Here is a 21,972-nt window from a genome sequence, read left to right as displayed (position 1 = left end):
TACACCTTATTAAAAATAGAGAAAAAGAAAACCCTTATTCTTCTTAACTTGGACAAATTAAACAAAGTGATAAATGTATATACATTTTTAAAGTATTCATGATCATAAAATATGCAATCATGAGTACTCTTTACCCGATAGCCTAAATATGTTAGTGGCTCATTTGCCCATTTGTTGTCAATTCCGAAATTAGGTACCGGAAATTAAGTCAAATGCCAAACTAAAAGCAGTTCAACATGGTTACACGGAAATATATATCCGATATTTCTTTCACATTTAATAATAAAATAATGAGACATTATTTTTTATGATGTTAATTAGTATATTTATTTGCATGTATATTAATTTTTTAATAATATATATAAGTTGCAGACTTTTGTAATTATTTTTTTTGTTTGTTTTTATTTTTATGATAGAATCACTATAAAAAAAGAATTATTTTAATACTATCTTTTTAACAGTCTTAATTAAGTGTAAAAATTAATATATATTTTTGATAAATATCACAAATGTCAAATTTTTTATTTTTTTGATGAATAATTTGACCGTAGAAAATTACTCCTCAATTTTGACATTTATTTATTTTTAATTTACTCCACTATTTCTCTTCTTCTTTGCGCTCCGTCAATTTTGGCATCATACTATTCTCAATTTGGGATCATACTACTCATTCTTTATCTTCAAAATCTCAGTTTATTCTTCAAATTCAAGATTTTATCTCATTCTTTGTTGAAAATTTTTGTTGAAAATTTTTTATGGTCAATAAATGTCAAAATAAATAGTGATCTTGCCTGAGAAATAGGTCGGCCTTAACTTCTGAAGGTCAGCCGAGCTATATGCTGCAAGGTCGGACGTCTGTCCCTCAGGGTCCGAGCTTCTGGTGTTCCTTGCGGGTATGAGAGTGCGAGCAATACAGAGAGGGTGGAGTGTACCTGCAAAGGCACTCCGAAGCTTAAGTTAATTCTAGTGTTGAGTTCAGAATGTCGAAAAAAGATATTTTACCTTGCTTTTATAGATATTTAATCGTTTGTTATATTCTAGATGATTTATTTGACCGTTTCTGATGATTGGTTTTGTAACCGTCTTTATCTTTACCGTTTGGGATGTCGGTTACGATAGTATTGATTTAGACGAGTTATAACTCATAAAGGCCGAATAATAACGGCAAATGACGAGTTATTATTCGTATTAATGGTGACCATATCACAGTCCCCAAGCTTAGCCTGAGGAGGATTTTAATGAAGCAGGTTGAGCTTTACTTTTTGATGAGTTATAACTCGGCTTGTGTGAGTTAGTGGATGAGCCCCCAGATCAACTTACTTCATTAAAAGATGGTTCAGTGTTTGAAATGTGGGTACGTGGGGAGTCGTGTCCGTTATTTCCTGATGAAAGAGAAGGAATAATGGTTGCATTTAATTTTTGCGGGTTCCCCATGTTTGGTTTACTGTTTGATGTGGCTTTGGGAGTGGGGTGGGTGATTATTTGGAACGTTTTGTCTCTTTAATTCTTCGAATCTCTTCAGATTTTTCTGGGTGATTTGTTGGCTGTTGGTTATATGCTTGCTTCTTTGAAGAATGAGTAAGAGAGGTATGAGTCTCCTTTTCTGTTTCTGATCCATTTCTGTGTTTTCTCCTGTATTTTTCCTTCTTTCTTTTCTTCTGCTACTTCCTTTCGATCTAATAGGGTTTGAGAAAGAGAAAAAGGATAGGGTGGATTGGTCGTATGATTGGGTAGGGGAAGATGTTAAATCACGGGTGTCACTTTTTTCTGATGAAGCGGCGGTGAGGGAGGTGGATGTGAATAAAATAGTGAGGGTAGGTTCCGGAGTCAAGGTGGAGTTGTTACCCGTGTAGTGTGGATGATAGGGTTTTTCACCGAGAGTGGGGGTTTGGATTCTTTTACATGCATAGCTGCGTGCTTGAAGAGTTGCGGGTTAGGCTTCCGTTTACGGAGTTTGAGTGTCAAGTTCTTAAGCAGCTCAACTGTGCTCCCTCTCAGCTTCATCCAAATGGGTGGGCTTTCCTTCGATCTTTTGAGGTTTTGATGGAGTTTCTGGAGGAGGTGCCGTCTGTGGATTTGTTCTTTTCTTTATTTCAAGCTAAAGGCGTTTGGAAGGGAGGTTGGATAAACTTCAATAGCACTCCGGGATTTGGGATTTTTAAACTGTACAAGTCTTCTTTTAAAGACTTCAAGGAGATGTATTTTAAAGTTAGGAGTTCAGAAGAGGAGTTTCCGTTTTTTATTGATGAAAACCTTGCTGAGAAATTTCCCCTCTTTTGGTGTTCGGAACCGCAAAATATACTCGGTCCAGAGGTTATATCGCCGAGGAATGAGTGTCTGATTTTATTTGAAAGAATCAAAATTTTTTTATTTATTCTAACTTACGTATCTTCTAATAAAAATTTATTAAAGTCCGGTTGCGAGGTCGAAATATTAAGTATGAATCATAGTTCTAATACTTTTTAAAATCTATTTTATATATTCCGTGCTCCAGATACTAGAAAATAATATCTGACGGGGTAAAACCATCTCTATCAAGATGTCGATGTATGAGTTGCTGAAGTGGGAAGAGGATAAGGGTGCTGTTGTAGATTATCTAGATGAGTTTCTAGGGTTTATTTTAATGTCTGTGTTTTTCGCTGAAGAAGTCTAACACTATATGTTTTTCTTCAGGTGGGAAGTATCCTGGCGTTTCTGCTGCATCGCTGAGGACGCGGTTTAAGAATAAAAATTTGGAGAAAGAGGTGTCGTCATCTAATGCTGAGAAGGTTGTTGTTACTGGCGAGGTTTCGCAGCCTCGTCAAGGGCGGAGGAAAGTTATCGCAAAAAAGAGGAAGAAGTCCGAGCTTGTGGATTTATCAGATGATTCTGATGAAAGAGAGTTTGGGGTTTCTCTTGAAGAGTTACAGGCTTTTATGGGGAATCAAAAAAGGCTGCACGAGATTTCTGAGGAAAGTGAGGCGTTTTCGGTGTGGGGAAAGGATTATCCTTACATGGCTGTTGTGGATGAGTATTGCCAATCTTCGGCTGATGTCACTCTGGCCAAGGAGGTCGGTGATATGGCTGTTGGGCAATATATGCAGGTAATAAGCTACTGATGCTTTCCTTATTTTTCCTTTGGTTTTCTTATGAGTTTATTTTGCCCTCTAGGTTGTTGGGCTGCGCCTTGCGAGTCTGGGTCGAAGTCAGGAATTAAAACATAAGGGAGTGGCTGTTGAGAAAGGTGAGGTGTCTGTTTTGAAGGAGGAGTTGGTTAAGTGTAAGAATCTTGCTGCTGAGCTTCAAGCTCGTTTGACTGAGACCGAGAAGTTGCTGAAGGAGACTAAGGAAAGTTATGCTAAGGATGTCGAGGATTTGAAGAAGAAGGAAAGCGATCTGGTGAACATGCAAAGTCGTTTGATTGAGGTGACAACTCAGTTGAAGGATATGGAGAAGAAAAAGGCGGATGAGATTTTGGACTCGTTTGTTGAAGGTTTTGAAAGGGCAAGGTTGCAGGTGAAGTTTTTGGTTCCGGATGCCGATCTAGCTGGCATGGATCCTGGGAAGATAGTTCGAGATGGTCAGTTGATTGAGGATGATGGGGATGCGGAAGATGAGGCCGATAATGTTTAGTTTGTTATGAAAAGATCTTTGTGAATTTGTTTTTTGTTTTTGTAATCTGACTATTTTTTGTAAGCGGATAACAATATGGCTCTTGTTTTTTGAGTCCTTTAAAATTGACTTGTTTGGAAATTTGGTGCTGTTTGTAAAAAGCTGTTTGCATTGTTCGGATATTTTTCCGAGTTTATTGGCGTTTGTGATTTAAAGTTATTTGATAATTGGCGTTTGTAGCTTGGACGAGTATTGGTATTTGTCCGAGCTAGATTGATAGTTTGATAAGATCAATTTGATATAGTAGAAAGGATAGAACATTTATTCGTCTCTTGTATGGTTGGAATTGTTTGGAACCTTTTACGTACAAAGGTGCAGGTAGGCTAGCCTCGTTAAAACCTCTCCAAGCAAAACCCTTTGGGATAAAATCTTGGTAGTAGAAAAAAGAGTACAAGCCTGTCCCTGTCTTTTTAACTATAAAATTTCTTTAAGGAAGATACATTCCATGTGTTAGGTAAGAGTTTACCATCTAGTGATTCTAGTTTGTATGCTCCTTGGCCGAGTGCTTTGGATACTCGGTATGGGCCATCCCAATTGGCTGCGAGCTTTCCGTGTGAGGGTGGTTTCTGAGCAGTTTCAGTTTTTCGGAGGACTAAGTCGCCTTTCTCGAAGGATCTTGTTCTAACCGACTTGTTGTACTGTCGGGCTAATGCTTGTTGTGCTGCGCGTTGCCTCAATGTGGCGATTTCTCTAACTTCTTCGATGACATCGAGCTCGGATCTCCGAGCTTCGTCTTGATTGGTGATGTAAGTTCGGATAGAGTTCTGGGAGATCTCCAATGGTATCATGGCCTCTGAGCCATATACCAATCGGAACGGCGTCTCTTTTGTTGATGTTTGTGGGGTGGTGTTGTATCCCCAGAGGACTTTAGGTATGAGTTCGGCCCAGAGTCCTTTGGCGTCGTCTAAATTCTTCTTTAGTGCATGTAACATTACTTTGTTTGCAGCCTCAGCTAGTCCGTTTGTTTGAGGATGTTCAACAGAGGCGAAGTGTTGCTTGATTTTTAGATTCTGTAAAAAACTTTGAAATTTCTGATCGACGAACTGGCAACCGTTGTCAGTTGTAATATGTTTAGGTATGCCGAAACGGCAAATAATGTTTTTCCAAACAAATGTGATCATTTGTTGCGATGTTATTTTCGCTAGAGGTTGGGCTTCTACCCATTTGGAGAAATAATCAATGCCAACAATAAGAAATTTTACCTGTCCCAGTGCCGTAGGGAATGGCCCGAGTATATCTAGACTCCATTGGTTAAATGGCCAACTAATGTCCGAGTGATGTAACAGTTCGGCAGGTATGTGTATCAGTGGTGCATGTCTTTGGCAATTGTTGCATGACCTGATTTTTTGTTGGCTGTCTTGCTTCAAAGTCGGCCAGAAGAAACCTGCTCGAAGGATCTTTGATGCTAAGCTCCGAGCTCCTGTATGGGTGCCGCAGATTCCTTCATGTGCTTCGGCTAAAGCTATATCGGCTTCGGACTTGTTGAGACATTTGAGCAGTGGCCGAGTATAACCTCTTCGATACAGTTCTCCATTGAGGATTGTGAAGGAGGATGCTTGCCGTCGGAATTTTTTACTGTTTTCGACCCCTTCTGGTATAACACCTGTTTCTAGATAATGTATGAAGTCCTTCCTCCAATCTGTTTCCTGTGAAACACTTAACATGTTTATCAGAGTAACAGTGGGTGATGTTATTGTGAACTGTTGTAGTGTGGTTATTGTTGATTGAGTACTGCCGAGTTTAGATAAGAGATCTGCTCTTTGATTTTGTTCTCGAGGTATATGTTCTATTTCAAATTTGATAAATTTCTTTGAAAATTTCTTTACTAATAGTAGGTATTTAGAGAGTAGAGGATCTTTTACCTGAAAGAGGTCATTTACCTGCTGTACGACTAACAAAGAGTCACAATATACCTTGATCGTTGATATTTGAAGGTCTAAGCAAAGTCTGAGTCCGGCGAGTAGCGCTTTATACTCGGATTGGTTGTTGCTTGCTTTGAAAGCCAAGTGTATTGAGTGTTCCAATATGAATCCATCGTCGGCCTCAAGACGAATTCCTGCACCACAGCCTTCGTGATTTGAGGAGCCGTCGACATATAAGATCCATTGTTTTGCATGATCATCTTCAGATGGTATGGTAAGCTCGGCAATGAAATCTGCCAGGAATTGTGATTTGATCTGCCCTCTAGGTTGGTATCTGATGTCGAACTCGGACAGTTCGACTGCCCATTTAATTAGTCGTCCTGCCACTTCTGGTTTGTACAGCACTTGTCTTAGTGGGTGATCTGTTCTGACATGGATAACGTGGCTCTGAAAATAAGGTCAGAGACGTCGCGCCGAGAATATAAGTGCCAACGCGAGCTTTTCAATCCTTGGATAATTTAGTTCGGCATGCTGTAGAGTCTTGCTAACAAAGTACACTAGATGTTGAACTTTGTCTCTCTCTGTAACAAGGGCTGAACTTATTGCCCAATCAGTAACCGATAAATATAGAAATAAATCCTCCCCTTGTAGGGGTTTTTGTAGAATCGGCGGTTGTGAGAGTGTTGTTTTTAATTTCGAAAAGGCCCTCTCACAATCGTCGTTCCACTCGAATTTATTTTTCTTTTTTATTGTTTGGAAAAAGGGGACAGAAGTTGAAGCTAAACAGGGAACAAATCGGGAAAGTGCAGCAAGGCGTCCTGTGAGGCGCTGTACTCTTTTTACTGTCTTAGGGCTGGCCATGTCTAGCACTGCTCGGCATTTGTCTGGGTTTGCCTCTATTCCCTGCATGTTAGCATGAAGCCTAAGAACTTACCCCCTTGAACGGCGAAGGCACATTTCTTGGGGTTGAGGCGCATGTTGTACTTGCGGATTTGTCCGAATATTTCTGCTAGGTCTGTGATGTGGTTATCTCCGGTTTTTGTCTTGGCGACCATGTCGTCGACATAAACGTTTTGTTTTCTTACCATTACCACATTGGCTAGCCAGGTAGTGAATCTGATCTCTTTGATAAATTCGGCGTTGATGAGTTTTTGTGTTTCCTCCAGTGATGCTTTCCTTTTTTCTTCGCCGAGTTTTCGTTTCCTTTGTTGGACAGGTCGGGCTGACGAGTTTATTGCTAGTTTATGACTGATGACTTGTGGGTCAATGCCGGGCATGTCAGCAGGTTTCCAGGCAAAAAGCTCGGCGTTTTCTTGTAGGAAGGATGTTATGGCCTGTAACTCAGCCGTGTTGATTGACGTACCTACATATGTAAATTTGTTAGGGTCATTATTAAAATATACTTTTTGTAAGTCATCGGATGGTTTTGGGCGCTCGAGGACATCAGCTCTTGGGTCCAGGTCGGCCAGTGTGCCACCTTTCTGGTTGAGGTTGACATTGTTGACTTGTTGTGTTGAACGGTTTTGGAATTTCATACTGATGTTGTAACATTGTCGCGCCTCCTTATGATCTCCATGGATTGTTGCGACCTGATCTCCCTGCAATGGAAACTTTACACAGAGATGAACTGTAGATACAATGGCGCCGAACTTATTCAAAAAAGGTCGGCCAAGAATAAGGTTATATGGGCTGAAACAATCGACTACTAAATATTGAATATCATTAGTTTTTGAAAAGGGTTGCTCACCCAGTGTGGTCTGTAACCACACTGATCCGAGTATTGGAACTCGTTCTCCTGAGAAGCCAACCAAGTCGCCTCCTGTGGACTGTAGCACGTTGTCGCTGAGCTTCATCTTTTGAAATGTGGAGTAAAATAGAACATCGGCACTGCTCCCGGGATCCAAGAGGACTTTTTTCACTAATAGGTCTCCTAGCTGGAGTGTGATTACCACAGGGTCATCCAAATTTTGTATATTGGAGTTAAAGTCGGCATGTGTGAAAGTGACTTCTGGTTGTTGTTTAGTGATTGGTGTATCTTGTTTCGGTCCGTCTACCGAGCATATTGCTCTGAATGATCTTTTCCTTGCCGAGTTTGAGTATCCTCCACTTGCGTATCCTCCTGAAATACAATTGATTATACCTCGTGGTCTTTCATATTGGTTTGAAGATGCCTTCTCTTTTCCTCGGTTTTGGTCAGGCAGATCGTTTGTTGTGGAACTAGTGCCACGCTTTTGCATGTGACCGCCAATGTATTTGTCTAGGTGCCCTTGTCTTGCTAGTCGTTCTAAAAGATCTTTGGCAACCACACAATCATCGGTATTATGTCCATGTTTCTGGTGGAAAGCGCAGTACTTTGACTTGTCCACGTTCTTTGCATCCTGGTATGTGCCGGCCTTTCTTGGTGGCTTGATTTGTTTGGAGTTCAAGATCTCCTTAATTATATCTTCCCTCTTAGTGTTGAACTGCGTGTAAGAATCAAAACGAGGTGTTAGTTTAAAATTTTTCTTAATGGATGAGTTCTTATCTTCTTCGCGGAAGTGTGACTTGTCAGACTTCCGAGCTTGTCTGAGTTCCTCGATGTCGATTTGTCCTTTTGCTTTCTCCCGAAATTCTGCTAGAATTTTTGGTTTTGCTACTGCGATCGTCTCCTGAAACTTCCCGGGTCGGAGGCCGCTTTTAATTGCGTGCAGATGGACTTCCGGGTGGAGATCTGGTATGCTGATTGCGACCTTGGTAAACCAAGTCATATAGTATTTTAAGCTTTCGTTTGGTCCTTGCTTGATAGTGTTCAGGTAATCAAAATCGTGCAAGTATATTGCAGATCCGGCGAAATGGTCTTCAAATAACTTCGCCAACTAATGAAAGCGAGAAATGGAACCTGCAGGCAAAGCACACAACCAATCAAGTGCAGGACCGTCTAAATAATTCGGAAAACAACGACATAAAACTGTATCTGATGCACCATTGACGATCATTATTGATCGGAACTTCTTCAGGAACTTCCTCAGGTCTCCGAGTCCATCATAAGGCGTGAGGGTCAATGGCAGAGTGAACCTCTTTGGCAGTTCGAAGTTCATTACTTCTTCTGTGAAGGGGCCTACAGGGTCCTCGGACTCTTCTTTCTCGTCCTCGGGCTGCTGCTCTTTTCGTTGAGTGGTTTCTGAAACATGGGTCGGTTGGGACTAATGTTCCTCGTCTTCCGCCTGTTGGCGATGAGCATCGTTGTGTTCAATCCGAGCATGATTTATTTCAGCAATTTGGGCGGCCATTATTTGGTTTTCGTCAGCCATTCGCTGATTGGCTTGCTGTAGGTCAGCTACCATTCGCATAAGTTCGGACAATGAAGGAGGCGGTGCGTCAGCCATGGGTGGAGGCGAAGGTGATGGGACCAAAAGAAAAAATACGATTTCCTCGGCCCCACGGTGGGCGCCAGTTGATCTTGCCTGAGAAATAGGTCGGCCTTAACTTCTGAAGGTCAGCCGAGCTATATGCTTCAAGGTCGGACGTCTGTCCCTCAGGGTCCGAGCTTCTGGTGTTCCTTGTGGGTATGAGAGTGCGAGCAATACAGAGAGGGTGGAATGTACCTGCAAAGGCACTCCGAAGCTTAAGTTAATTCTAGTGTTGAGTTCAGAATGTCGAAAAAAGATATTTTACCTTGCTTTTATAGATATTTAATCGTCTGTTATATTCTAGATGATTTATTTGACCGTTTCTGATGATTGGTTTTGTAACCGTCTTTATCTTTACCGTTTGGGATGTCGGTTACGATAGTATTGATTTAGACGAGTTATAACTCATAAAGGCCGAATAATAACGGCAAATGACGAGTTATTATTCGTATTAATGGTGACCATATCAAATAGTATTTTTGACGGTTAATAAGTATCATAGAAAATATATTCTCAAATTTTTTTAACAAATTATTTTTGACATCCAATATTTATCAAAATAAGATTTAAATTTTTTTCACAATTACTTATATGTTAAAAATACTATTTTTGACAAAATTTGTATTAATATATTTTTATAGTTAAAATAATGTCAAAAAAATTTTTTTGACGAATTTTAATTCTTTTTTTACACATATAACCCAAAAAAAATAATTTATATTATTGTAGTGAATGAATTTGATAAGTGCACCAAATTAATTCAAATAATATTACGATGAGGAAATATTATTTTTACAATAATTAAAAAATTGAACAAACAGTACTTAATTGAAATTCTAATTAAATTCACAAAGTATTATAAGAGTAGAAATGAAACTCAAAATAATAACAATTGATTTTGTAAAGTTTATGAATGATAAAATAAGTATATAATGAACGAAAATGTTAGGGGATTAGAGATATTTAATTCTCACGAAGGAAACATTTATGTTTATTATTTTGACTTATGCAGAGATATATTCACGACAAATTATATATAATCAAATTCTAATTTTTTGATGATTTAATTTTTGTTTATCCTAACAGCTGATAGTCAATTTTTTGATCAATTAGTCAGCACTAAAAGAGTTATAGTGTAGTTCTGATTTAATATCACAACATTTAAAGCTATTTTTGAACAATTGAAAAGTTACAAGAATGAGTTTTAAATTAATCTCAATACTAATAACTTTTTTAACATAATAAAGGAATACAAAACATAATAGAGATATTTTTTAATACCTTTAATCACTTAAAATAAAACAAAGTCCAAATTCTTAAAAAGTATCAACGCATTAATCAAGATAAAAGAACAATCTTTACCAATCTATAAAACTAAACAAAATTCCTAACTCTAACACAAAAGAATTAGTGACTCATGAAAACAAACGAAGACAAAAGATAAAATATGCTAATTAATGCTAAATGCTGAGACTGCTCTTCTCACTACAAAAAAAAAAAAAACGCTGAATACTATTAGATTTTTTGTCTGAAAAAATGAACAAAATTTGACGATAATTAAGTTACTGACGAATTTACCGTCGAAAAAAATCAGACAGTATAAATCTCGCCGATAAATATTTACTGTCGGATTTTTTTGTCCAATGATAATTATCGTCGGATATTACGACAGATTACTTGCTCGAAAAAATTATTTAGTCACCAGTGATTTTTTTGCCACCATATATTGTTTTTTGCACTATTATCATCAGATTATTCCTTCAGTAAATCCGACAGTAATGCCAAATTTTTTTTAAAAAATGTGAAATAAATGGTTAATATTAATTTTTTTATTTAAATTTATTTTTCACATAATTAATGGTCAATTTATAAATAATAGAAACTTATTATTTAAAATAAATAATAAAATATTTAAATAAATTAACAGTCAAGTAAATCAAATAAATACAATGAAATAATAAATCGAAACACTAATCACTAAAGATCCAGGTAGTCCGCGTCGTCATCATTCTTGTGGCCTTAATGAAGCGTCACAAAAGGCAGTGATGTCTGTTTTCCACCTATAAGATCGCTATCACCAGCAACGTTAATGTCAACAACGCGCATTTGAGCTTGGTACTCCTCCATTTGAGCCTCCATCTGGTACAACAGGAAATAATCAAGAATTAACATCCATAAATCCACTAAATCTACTAAACTAGAATTAATAATCAAACACTTTTAGCAATTCAATAATAAAAAAAAAACATGAAACACTTCAGCAATTCAAACTTACAACCCTAAATCTATTAAACTAGAATCAATAATCAGATACTTTCAGCAATTCAATAATTAGAAAACATGACACACTTTTAGCCATTCAAACCTACAACCCTAAATCTACTAAACTATAATCAATAATCGGATACTTTCAACAATTCAATAATCAGAAAATATTAAAGACTTAAAGTGATACTTATCCCGTGTCGCCATCAGGCCAAATCATCAACTGTATGATGAGAGGTGGTGGAGGGACATCAGCTGCCTCACTTTCGTGAAAGGATTCCGGGGTCGTGGCTTCTGTCGTTGGAGGCAACTTTGCCGTGGCAGCGGTCTACTGAGCATTTAGAGGCGACGTCGTCACTGTAGACAGCGGGACGCAGTTAGAGTTAGGGACCATGATAAACAGCTGGTCCGCTAAATCCGCAACTTGTGACGTCACCGGGATAGTCAGAGTAGAGAGAGAGGATCCAAAATTTTCAGGGGTACCAGAAAAAACTCTCCCTCTACCACGACTACGACCACGTCTACAACCAGTAGCCTGACTCGCTGAACCTTCACCTATCATCATGTCTGCAAATACCATACCAATTAACTACGTTAAACTTAGTTCAGAAATCCAACAAAGAGAATTAAATGAATAATAATCAATACAAATCAACAATAATTAACACAATAAACAATAATTAGAAACTCAGATCAACAAATCAACCTTATAAATTATAATAACTAGTTCAAAACAAATCAACGATAATCAAAACATGTTTTAATTAGAATCGGAATAAATCATAACTAAATAAGGAACAGAAATTAGAACAAATTAATTTCAACATTTGAAATTCATTCCTGATATAATCCAAAACCAATTAAACATACAAAGTTGACCTAATTGGGTTAAAAAGGACCCGCTTAATTAACCTTGTACTATTAAATAAATGCGTCAATCATTCAAAACTTCAAAAGTTTTGGTAAATTAAAAATAAATCAAATTCCATTATCAATGCATAATAACAATCATAACATGCAAACAGCATTATTTTCAAGAATTAGACCAAAAATTGTATTAAAAACTCTGAGACATGTTGACGAACACTTGGTGTGAACAAATACTAAACATGAAAAATCAAGATCAAATAGCAATTCAGAATCCAAATATTTTTCAGCAATTCAGAATCTAATATGCTAAACTAACTTATCTTAACCATTTAAATCCACTAATAGAAAATTAATTCTAACTAACTAACTAGAAATCAGATTAATGAAACTAAAACTAACTAAAACATAAATTAAAAACAGAATATAACTTAAGTGACCAAAACAGAATAGAACAAAAAAGATGAAAGCAGTTGCAGGGACACTATGATGTTGCCAGTGCAAGAAGCAAAATACAAACGGTCGCTATAGTTGGAAGCTAGCTGGAATGAGCTACGAACAGGGGCTATGTAACAGGGTCGAGCTATAGTGGCTTGGAGAGAGAAGGAAAGAAAGAGAAGGGAGAGACAACGGCTTAGGGTGGCCAGTGCCGACAGGGAAGGCGAGAGGGTTAGAGAGAGAAAGAGCAGATGGGTAGAGGAGTAGAGAAAGAGAAGGAGGCAAGAGGATTAGAGAGAGAGTGAAATTCAAACGAGGGGAAGAGGGTTCATGCTATGAATTTATGATCCAGTTACCGTAAGAAAAAACCCGACGATAAACCATTGTGGGTCATCAAAACGCAGTGTTTCACTAAGTGGGCTTACCATCGGATTTTTTCGACGGTAAATTTGACCTTAAGGCTGCGTTTCTTTCTGAGAACAAGACACTGAGAACAAGACATAAAGGACAGAGACACAAAATCTTGTGTTCTTGTATTCTGTTTGGTTATAAAATAGAACAAATTATAAAAATCCAATTTATTCTCATTTTTTTCCTTTAAAAAATTTGAGATGACAAATATAATAATAAAAAATATAATTATGAAAAATCAACAAGAATAATAAAAGAAAAAATAAAAAATAAGTTGTGTCCATTGTTAATGTTTCCGTGTCCTTCCTGTCACAATGGTCATAAAACATTAATTCAATGTCTCTGGACACATTGTCTCTGTCCATGTCTCCTTTGTCAAATACGATTTTGTATCTCTGTATCTTTGTCTCAGTGTCCTGTCTCTGTAAACAAATACAGTCTAAAGTACGTGCCAATTTATTTTTGTTTCCCTCCAAATGTTATCGATGAATTTACCGTGGAAACATAAATCAACTGATAATTACTTAACCTTTTGAATTCAACACCATTTCCGCCAGTAAATCTGACGGTAACTCCGCCGCTACTCTACGATGCTAAATCTGATGGTACTTAGCATTTTTCTTGTAGTGTCTCCAACTGATTTATAATCTATATCTTAACCTAATTTTTTTATTTTAAACTAAACCTAATCTTATCTTTTCAAGAAGAATAAGATAAACTAAACACAATCTTAAATTTAATCTAACTGAAATCAAATCTTAAATTCTTGGAGTATGTGGGTCGTTTTAAATGTTCATGTTATTTTTGCTGAAGGAAGACTGGTCCTTGAATGAGTGTATGGGCACTGGGTGGCACCGGCCCATTGATGAGCGGATAATTTGTACGCTTTTTGGCATTGTTTTTAGTATGTTTTTAGTATGATCTAGTTAGTTTTTAGTATATTTTTAGTAGTTTTTAGTTAAAATTCACTTTTCTGGACTTTACTATGAGTTTGTGTGTTTTTCTGTGATTTCAGGTATTTTTTGGCTGAAATTGAGGGACCTGAGCAAAAATCTGATTCAGAGACTGAAAAGGACTGCAGATGCTGTTGGATTCTGACCTCCCTGCATTCGAAGTGGATTTTCTGGAGCTACAAAAGCCTAATTGGCGCGCTCTCAACGGCGTTGGAAAGTAGACATCCTGGGCTTTCCAGCAATATATGATAGTCCATACTTTGCCTGAGATTTGATGGCCCAAACCGGCGTGGCAAATCAGCCTCAGAATTTCCAGCGTTTAACGCTGGAACTGGCATAAAACTTGGAGTTAAACGCCCAAACTGGCATGAAAGCTGGCGTTTAACTCCAGAAAAGGTCTCTACACGAAAATGTTTCATTGCTCAACCCAAACACACACCAAGTGGGCCCGGAAGTGGATTTTTACGTCATTTACTCATTTCTGTATACCCTAGGTTACTAGTTTACTATTAATAGGATCTTTTGACATTGTATCAGTACCTCATGACATTTTTACACATTTCATTGTATACTTTCCACGGCATGAGTCTCTAAACCCCATGGTTGGGGGTGAGGAGCTCTGCTGTGTCTTGATGGATTAATGCAATTACTACTGTTTCTTATTCAATCATGCTTGCTTCCATTCTAAGATATCACTTGCTCTTAACCCGGATGAATGTGATGATCCGTGACACTCATCATCATTCTCAACCATGAACATGTGCCTGACAACCACCTCTGTTCTACTTTAGATTGAGTAGATATCTCTTGGATTTCTTAACCAGAATCTTCGTGGTATAAGCTAGAACTGATGGCGGCATTCAAGAGAATCCGGAAGGTCTAAACCTTGTCTGTGGTATTCTGAGTAGGATTCAATGATTGAATGACTGTGACGTGCTTCAAACTCCTAGCAGGCGAGGCGTTAGTGACAGACGCAAAAGAATCAATGGATTCTATTCCGGCCTGACCGAGAACCGACAGATGATTAGCCATGCTGTGACAGAGCATAGGAATATTTTCACTGAGAGGATGGGAGGTAGCCACTGACAACGGTGAAACCCTACATACAGTTTGCCATGGAAGGAGTCTTGCGTGTTTGATGAAGAAGACAGTAGGAAAGCAGAGATTCAGAAGATGGAGCATCTCCAAAACCTCAACCTATTCTCCATTACTGCTGAACAAGTACTAATTTCATGTTCTTTTGCTTTTCACAATCAATCCTGATAAATTCTGATATCCTGACTAAGATTTACAAGATAACCATAGCTTGCTTCAAGCCGACAATCTCCGTGGGATCGACCCTTGCTCACGCAAGGTATTACTTGGACGACCCAGTGCACTTGCTGGTTAGTTGTGCGGGATTGCAAAAGTGTGATTGCAATTTCGTGCACCAAGTTTTTGGCGCCGTTGCCGGGGATTGTTCGAGTTTGGACAACTGACGGTTTATCTTGTTGCTTAGATTAGGACTGTTTTATTTTTGTTGGTTTAGAGTCTTTTAGTTGAGTCTAGTTTCATATTTTAAGTTTGGTGTCAATTGCATGCTTTTGTTTTTCTTTTAATTTTCGAAATTTGCATGTCTTTAGTCCCTTTTTGATCCGTAAAAATTCTAAGTTTGGTGTCCTCTTTGTGTTTTTCCTATAAAATTTTCGAAAAAATTGTGTTTGATTTTCTAAAAATTTTAAGTTTGGTGTCTTTTTGTTGTTTTTCTCTTTCCTCTTTTCAAAAATCAAATCTTTTTCATAAAAATTTTTTTCAATCATATCTCTCTAATTGCTAATCTCAAGATCTTTTCAATTAACTAATTGATTCAGTTTTCAATTTGCTTTGATTTTATTCTCTTCTAATTTTCAAATTTATTTTATTTTATTTTATTTTCCTTTTGTTTTTATTTCATTTTTCGGTCAATTAAAAAAAAACAAAATTTATCTATCTGCAATCCATATCAGTTCCCTTTATCCACTATGGACCTAAGTGGGATTGATCAGTCCAGAAGGACTCTGGGGTCATATGCTAACCCCATTACAGCTGCATATGGGAGTAGCATCTGTGCACCTCTCATCAAAGCTAGCAGCTTTGAGCTAAATCCTCAACTCATTATCATAGTGCAGCAAAATTGCCAGTATTCCGGTCTTCCACAGGAAGAACCTACTGAGTTTCTGGCACAGTTCTTACAAATTGCTGACACAGTACATGATAAAGAGGTGGATCAGAATGTCTACAGACTATTACTGTTTCCATTTGCTGTAAAAGATCAAGCTAAAAGGTGGTTGAATAACCAACCTACAGCAAGCATAAAGACATGGAAACAGTTATCAGACAAATTCCTGAATCATTTTTACCCTCCAAAGAGGATGACACAGCTAAGGCTGGACATCCAAGGCTTTAAACAAGAGGATAATGAATCTCTTTATGATGCCTGGGAGAGGTATAGAGGTATGCTAAGAAAATGCCCCTCTGAAATGTTTTCAGAGTGGGTACAGTTAGACATCTTCTACTATGGGCTTACAGAAAAAGCTCAGATGTCTTTAGACCACTCAGCTGGTGGATCTATACACATGAGGAAGACAATTGAAGAGGCTCAAGAGCTTATAGACACTGTTGCTAGAAACCAATACTTATACTCTAGCAATGAGTTCTCTCCAAAAGAGGAAGTCATGGCAGTAGTCACTGATCCTAATCCTCAAGAACAGATGATTGAGCTTAATCAACAATTACTCCTGATGACAGAACAGTTAGCAGAATTTAAAGAGATGCTCCATGAAACTAAAGCTGCTAACAAGAACATAGAACTGCAGTTGAATCAAGCAAATCAGCATATATCTAAACAAATAACAGGAGAGTGTCAAGCAGTTCAACTGAGGAGTGGAAAGACACTGAACAACACCACTCAAAAGAGCAAAAAGTCAAATAAGGAACAATTGACAGAGGATAACCAAACCCCTGTTCAAAATCCCTCTGATGACAGTAAGAGCCTAGAGAGGAATGTTATTGGCGTTCAAACGCCAGAAAGGGAAGGAAAGCTGGCGTTAAACGCCCATTCCTTGCCCAGTTCTGGCGTTCAAACGCCAGAAAAGGGGGAAAAGTTGGCGTTAAACGCCCATTTTCCACCCAATCCTGGCGTTCAGATGCCAAGGGAGGGTCAGACACCTGAGAGTGCTGACAGTAATCCCTCTAAAAAGGCTTCTTCAACCACTTCTGTAAGGAATAAACCTGCAGCGTCTAAGGTTGAAGAATATCAAGCCAAGATGCCTTATCCTCAGAAACTCCGCAAAGCGGAGCAGGATAAGCAATTTGCCCGCTTTGCAGATTATCTAAGGACTCTTGAAATAAAGATTCCATTTGCAGAGGCACTTGAGCAAATACCTTCTTATGCTAAGTTCATGAAAGAGATCTTAAGTCATAAGAAGGATTGGAGAGAAACTGAAAAAGTATTTCTCACTGAAGAATGCAGTGCAGTCATTCTGAAAAGCTTACCAGAAAAGCTTCAAGATCCAGGAAGCTTTATGATACCATGCACATTAGAAGGTGCTTGCACCAAGACAGCCCTATGTGATCTTGGAGCAAGCATCAATTTAATACCTGCATCCACTATCAGAAAGCTTGGGTTGACTGGAGAAGTCAAACCAACCAGGATATGCCTCCAACTTGCTGATGGCTCCATTAAATATCCATCAGGCATAATTGAGGACATGATTGTCAAGGTTGGGCCATTTGCCTTCCCAACTGACTTTGTAGTGCTGGAAATGGAGGAGCACAAGAGTGCAACTCTCATTCTAGGAAGACCTTTCCTAGCAACTGGACGAACTCTCATTGATGTACAAAAAGGGGAAATAACCCTGAGAGTCAATAAGGATGAGTTCAAGTTGAATGTTGTCAAAGCTATGCAGCATCCAGACACATCAAATGACTGCATGAGCACTGATATTATTGACTCTTTGGTGGAGGAGGTCAATATGACTGAAAGTCTTGAATCAGAGCTAGATGACATCTTTAAAGATGTTCAGCCTGATCTGGAGGAACTCAAGGAAATAAAAGAAATTCTGAAAATTCCTCAGGAAGAAGATAAGCCTCCTAAACCAGAGCTCAAACCACTACCACCATCCCTGAAATATGCATTTCTGGGAGAAGGTGACACTTTTCCAGTGATCATAAGCTCTGCTCTAAATCCACAGGAAGAGGAAGCACTAATTCAAGTGCTAAGGACGCACAAGACAGCTCTTGGGTGGTCCATAAGTGATCTTAAGGGCATTAGCCCAGCAAGATGCATGCACAAGATCCTATTGGAGGATGATGCTAAGCCAGTGGTTCAACCACAAAGGCGGCTAAATCCAGCCATGAAGGAGGTGGTGCAGAAAGAGGTCACTAAGTTACTAGAGGCTGGGATTATTTATCCTATTTCTGATAGCCCCTGGGTGAGCCCTGTCCACGTTGTCCCTAAGAAGGGAGGCATGACAGTGGTTCATAATGAAAAGAATGAACTAGTTCCTACAAGAACAGTTACAGGGTGGCGCATATGTATTGACTACAGAAGGCTCAATACAGTCACCAGAAAGGATCATTTTCCTTTACCATTCATAGACCAGATGCTAGAGAGACTAGCAGGTCATGAATACTACTGCTTTTTGGACGGCTACTCAGGCTACAACCAAATTGCAGTAGATCCTCAGGACCAAGAGAAAACAGCATTTACTTGCCCTTCTGGCGTGTTTGCCTACAGAAGGATGCCTTTTGGTCTGTGCAATGCACCTGCAACCTTTCAGAGGTGCATGCTCTCTATCTTCTCAGATATGGTAGAAAAATTTCTGGAAGTCTTCATGGATGACTTCTCAGTATATGGAGACTCATTTAGCTCCTGTCTTAACCACCTATCACTTGTCCTGAAAAGGTGCCAAGAGACTAACCTGGTTTTAAATTGGGAGAAATGTCACTTTATGGTGACTGAAGGAATTGTCCTTGGGCACAAAATTTCAAGCAGGGGAATAGAGGTGGATAAGGCAAAGGTAGAGGTAATTGAAAAATTACCACCACCTGCCAATGTTAAGGCAATCAGAAGCTTTCTTGGGCATGCAGGATTCTACAGAAGGTTTATAAAGGATTTTTCAAAAATTGCCAAACCTCTGAGTAATCTGCTAGCTGTTGACACTCCATTTATCTTTGATAATGAGTGTCTGCAGGCATTTGAGACTCTGAAAGCTAAGCTGGTCACAGCACCAGTTATCTCTGCACCAGACTGGACATTACCATTTGAACTAATGTGTGATGCCAGTGACCATGCCATTGGTGCAGTACTGGGACAAAGGCATGGTAAGCTTCTGCACGTCATTTATTATGGCAGCCGTATTCTAAATGATGCATAGAAGAACTACACAACCACAGAAAAGGAGTTACTTGCAGTGGTTTATGCCATTGACAAGTTCAGATCTTATTTAGTAGGATCAAAAGTGATTGTGTACACTGACCATGCTGCTCTTAAATATCTACTCACAAAGCAGGATTCAAAATCCAGGCTCATAAGATGGGTGTTGCTTCTGCAAGAGTTTGATATAGAAATAAGAGACAGAAAAGGGACAGAAAATCAAGTGGCTGATCACCTGTCCCGAATAGAACCAGTAGCAGGAGCATCTCCTCCCTCCTACTGAGATCTCTGAAACCTTTCCGGATGAGCAATTGTTTGCTATTCAGGAAGCTCCGTGGCTTGCAGACAGTGCAAACTATAAGACTCAAGGTTCTCCTTCTGTAACCATGGAGAGGAAGCATGAAGAGCTTCTCTCAAAACAGAGTCAAATAGAGCCCCCATAGTCAAACTCTAAGTTTGGTGTTGGGAGGTCTCAACCAAACTCTAAGTTTGGTGTTAGATAGGTTCCAACATTGCTCTGAACATCTGTGAGGCTCCATGAGAGCCCACTGTCAAGCTACTGACATTAAAGAAGCGCTTGTTGGGAGGCAACCCAATGTTATATTTATTATTTTCCTTTGTTATTTTATGTTTTCTATAGGTTGATGATCATGGGAAGTCACAAATTCAATTGAAAAAGCAGAAACAGAATGAAAAACAGAAAGAAAATCAGCTCACCCTGGAGGAAAACCTTGCTGGCGTTTAAACGCCAGTAAGGGTAGCAAATGGGCGTTTAACGCCCAGTCTGGCACCATTCTGGGCGTTTAACGCCAGAAAGGGGCACCAGACTGGCGTTAAACGCCAGTAATGGGCACCAAGCTGGCGTTAAACGCCAGAAATGGGCACCAGCCCGGCGTTTAACGCCAGGATTGGCAGTAGGAGCATTTTTGCTCGCCACTTGGTGCAGGGATGAATTATCCTTGACACCTCAGGATCTGTGGACCCCACAGGATCCCCACCTACACCACCACTCTCTCTGTTCTTTCTTCTTTTGCTCGAGGACGAGCAAACCTTCTAAGTTTGGTGTGGTAAAAGCGTTGCTTTTTGTTTCTCCATAACCATTTATGGAACCTAAGGCCGGAGAAACCTCTAGAAAGAGGAAAGGGAAGGCAAAAGCTTCCACCTCCGAGCCATGGGAGATGGAGAGATTCATCTCAATGGATGCACTTTCCTCCACAACACTATTGGGAGCAAATCAACACCTCCCTAGGAGAATTGAGTTCCAACATGGGACAACTAAGGGTGGAGCACCAAGAACATTTCATCCTCCTCCATGAAATTAAAGAAGATCATAGAATCATGAGAGAGGAGCAACAAAGGCAAGGAAGAGACATTGAGGAGCTCAAGCACTCCATAAGATCTTCAAGAGGAAGAACAAGCCGCCATCACTAAGGTGGACCCGTTCTTTAATTTCCTTGTTCTTTATTTTCTTGTTTTTCGAATTTCATGCTTATGTTTATCCATGTCTGTGTCTTGTGATCCTTAGTGTCTTAGTGTCTGTGTCTTAAAGCTATGAATGTCCTATGAATCCATCACCTCTCTTAAATGAAAAATGTTTTAATCACAAAAGAACAAGAAGTACAGATGATTTTGAATTTATCTCTGAAACTAGTTGAATTAGTTTGATGTGGTGACAATACTTTTTGTTTTCTGAATGAATGCTTGAACAGTGCATATGTCTTTTGAATTTGTTGTTTTAAGAATGTTAAAATTATTGGCTCTTGAAAGAATGATGGAAAAGGAGAACTGTTATTGAGGATCTGAAAAATCATCAATTGATTCTTGAAGCAAGAAAAAGCAGTGATTCAAAAAAAAAAGAAAAAAAGAAAAAAAAAATAGAAAAAAAAAAGCAAGCAGAAAAAGCCAATAGCCCTTTAAACCAAAAGGCAAGGGTAGAAATAAAGTTGTGATCCAAGGCAAAAGAGTGTGCTTAAGAACCCTGGACACCTCTAATTGGGGACTCTAGCAAAGCTGAGTCACAATCTGAAAAGGTTCACCCAATCATGTGTCTGTGGCATGTATGTATCCGGTGGTAATACTGGAAGACAGAGTGCTTTGGGCCACGGCCAAGACTCATACACTAGCTATGTTCAAGAATCATCATACTTAACTAGGAGAATCAATAACACTATCTGAGTTCTGAGTTCTTATAGATGCCAATCATTCTGAACTTCAAAGGATAGAGTGAGATGCCAAAACTGTTCGGAGGCAAAAAGCTACTAGTCCCGCTCATCTAATTGGAACTATGTTTCTTTGATATTTTGGAGTCTAGAGTATATTCTCTTCTTTTTATCCTATTTTGATTTTCAGTTGCTTGGGGACAAGCAACAATTTAAGTTTGGTGTTGTGATGAGCGGATAATTTGTACGCTTTTTGGCATTGTTTTTAGTATGTTTTTAGTATGATCTAGTTAGTTTTTAGTATATTTTTAGTAGTTTTTAGTTAAAATTCACTTTTCTGGACTTTACTATGAGTTTGTGTGTTTTTCTGTGATTTCAGGTATTTTCTGGCTGAAATTGAGGGACCTGAGCAAAAATCTGATTCAGAGACTGAAAAGGACTGCAGATGCTGTTGGATTCTGACCTCCCTGCATTCGAAGTGGATTTTCTAGAGCTACAGAAGCCTAATTGGCGCGCTCTCAACGGCGTTGGAAAGTAGACATCCTGGGCTTTCCAGCAATATATGATAGTCCATACTTTGCC

The 21,972-nt window shown here is 38.8% G+C and overlaps 1 protein-coding gene across 1 annotated transcript; it reads left to right on the top strand.

The window, feature by feature from the left end:
* The first annotated feature begins 1,902 nt into the window (after positions 1-1,902).
* On the top strand, positions 1,903-3,612 carry LOC130966786 (uncharacterized). Its single transcript, XM_057891609.1, has 3 exons — positions 1,903-2,335; positions 2,674-3,083; positions 3,151-3,612. Exons 1-3 carry the CDS (start codon positions 1,903-1,905, stop codon positions 3,610-3,612), a joined length of 1,305 nt encoding a protein of 434 aa, XP_057747592.1.
* The last annotated feature ends 18,360 nt before the right edge of the window (positions 3,613-21,972 follow it).

Source organism: Arachis stenosperma, chromosome 3 (assembly GCF_014773155.1).
Source record: "Arachis stenosperma cultivar V10309 chromosome 3, arast.V10309.gnm1.PFL2, whole genome shotgun sequence".
In the NCBI taxonomy this organism is placed as follows: Eukaryota; Viridiplantae; Streptophyta; class Magnoliopsida; order Fabales; family Fabaceae; genus Arachis; species Arachis stenosperma.
The sequence above is the reverse complement of the archived record's forward strand: the minus strand, read 5'-3'. Positions and strand labels throughout refer to the sequence as shown.

Coding starts and splice junctions, on each gene's coding strand:
- LOC130966786 (XM_057891609.1), top strand. CDS start 1,903: ATGCATAGCTGCGTGCTTGAAGAGTTGCGGGTTAGGCTTCCGTTTACG. Junction 2,336..2,673: donor TATATCGCCGAGGAATGAGT/GTCTGATTTTAT, acceptor GTTTTTCTTCAG/GTGGGAAGTATCCTGGCGTT. Junction 3,084..3,150: donor CTGTTGGGCAATATATGCAG/GTAATAAGCTAC, acceptor TTTGCCCTCTAG/GTTGTTGGGCTGCGCCTTGC.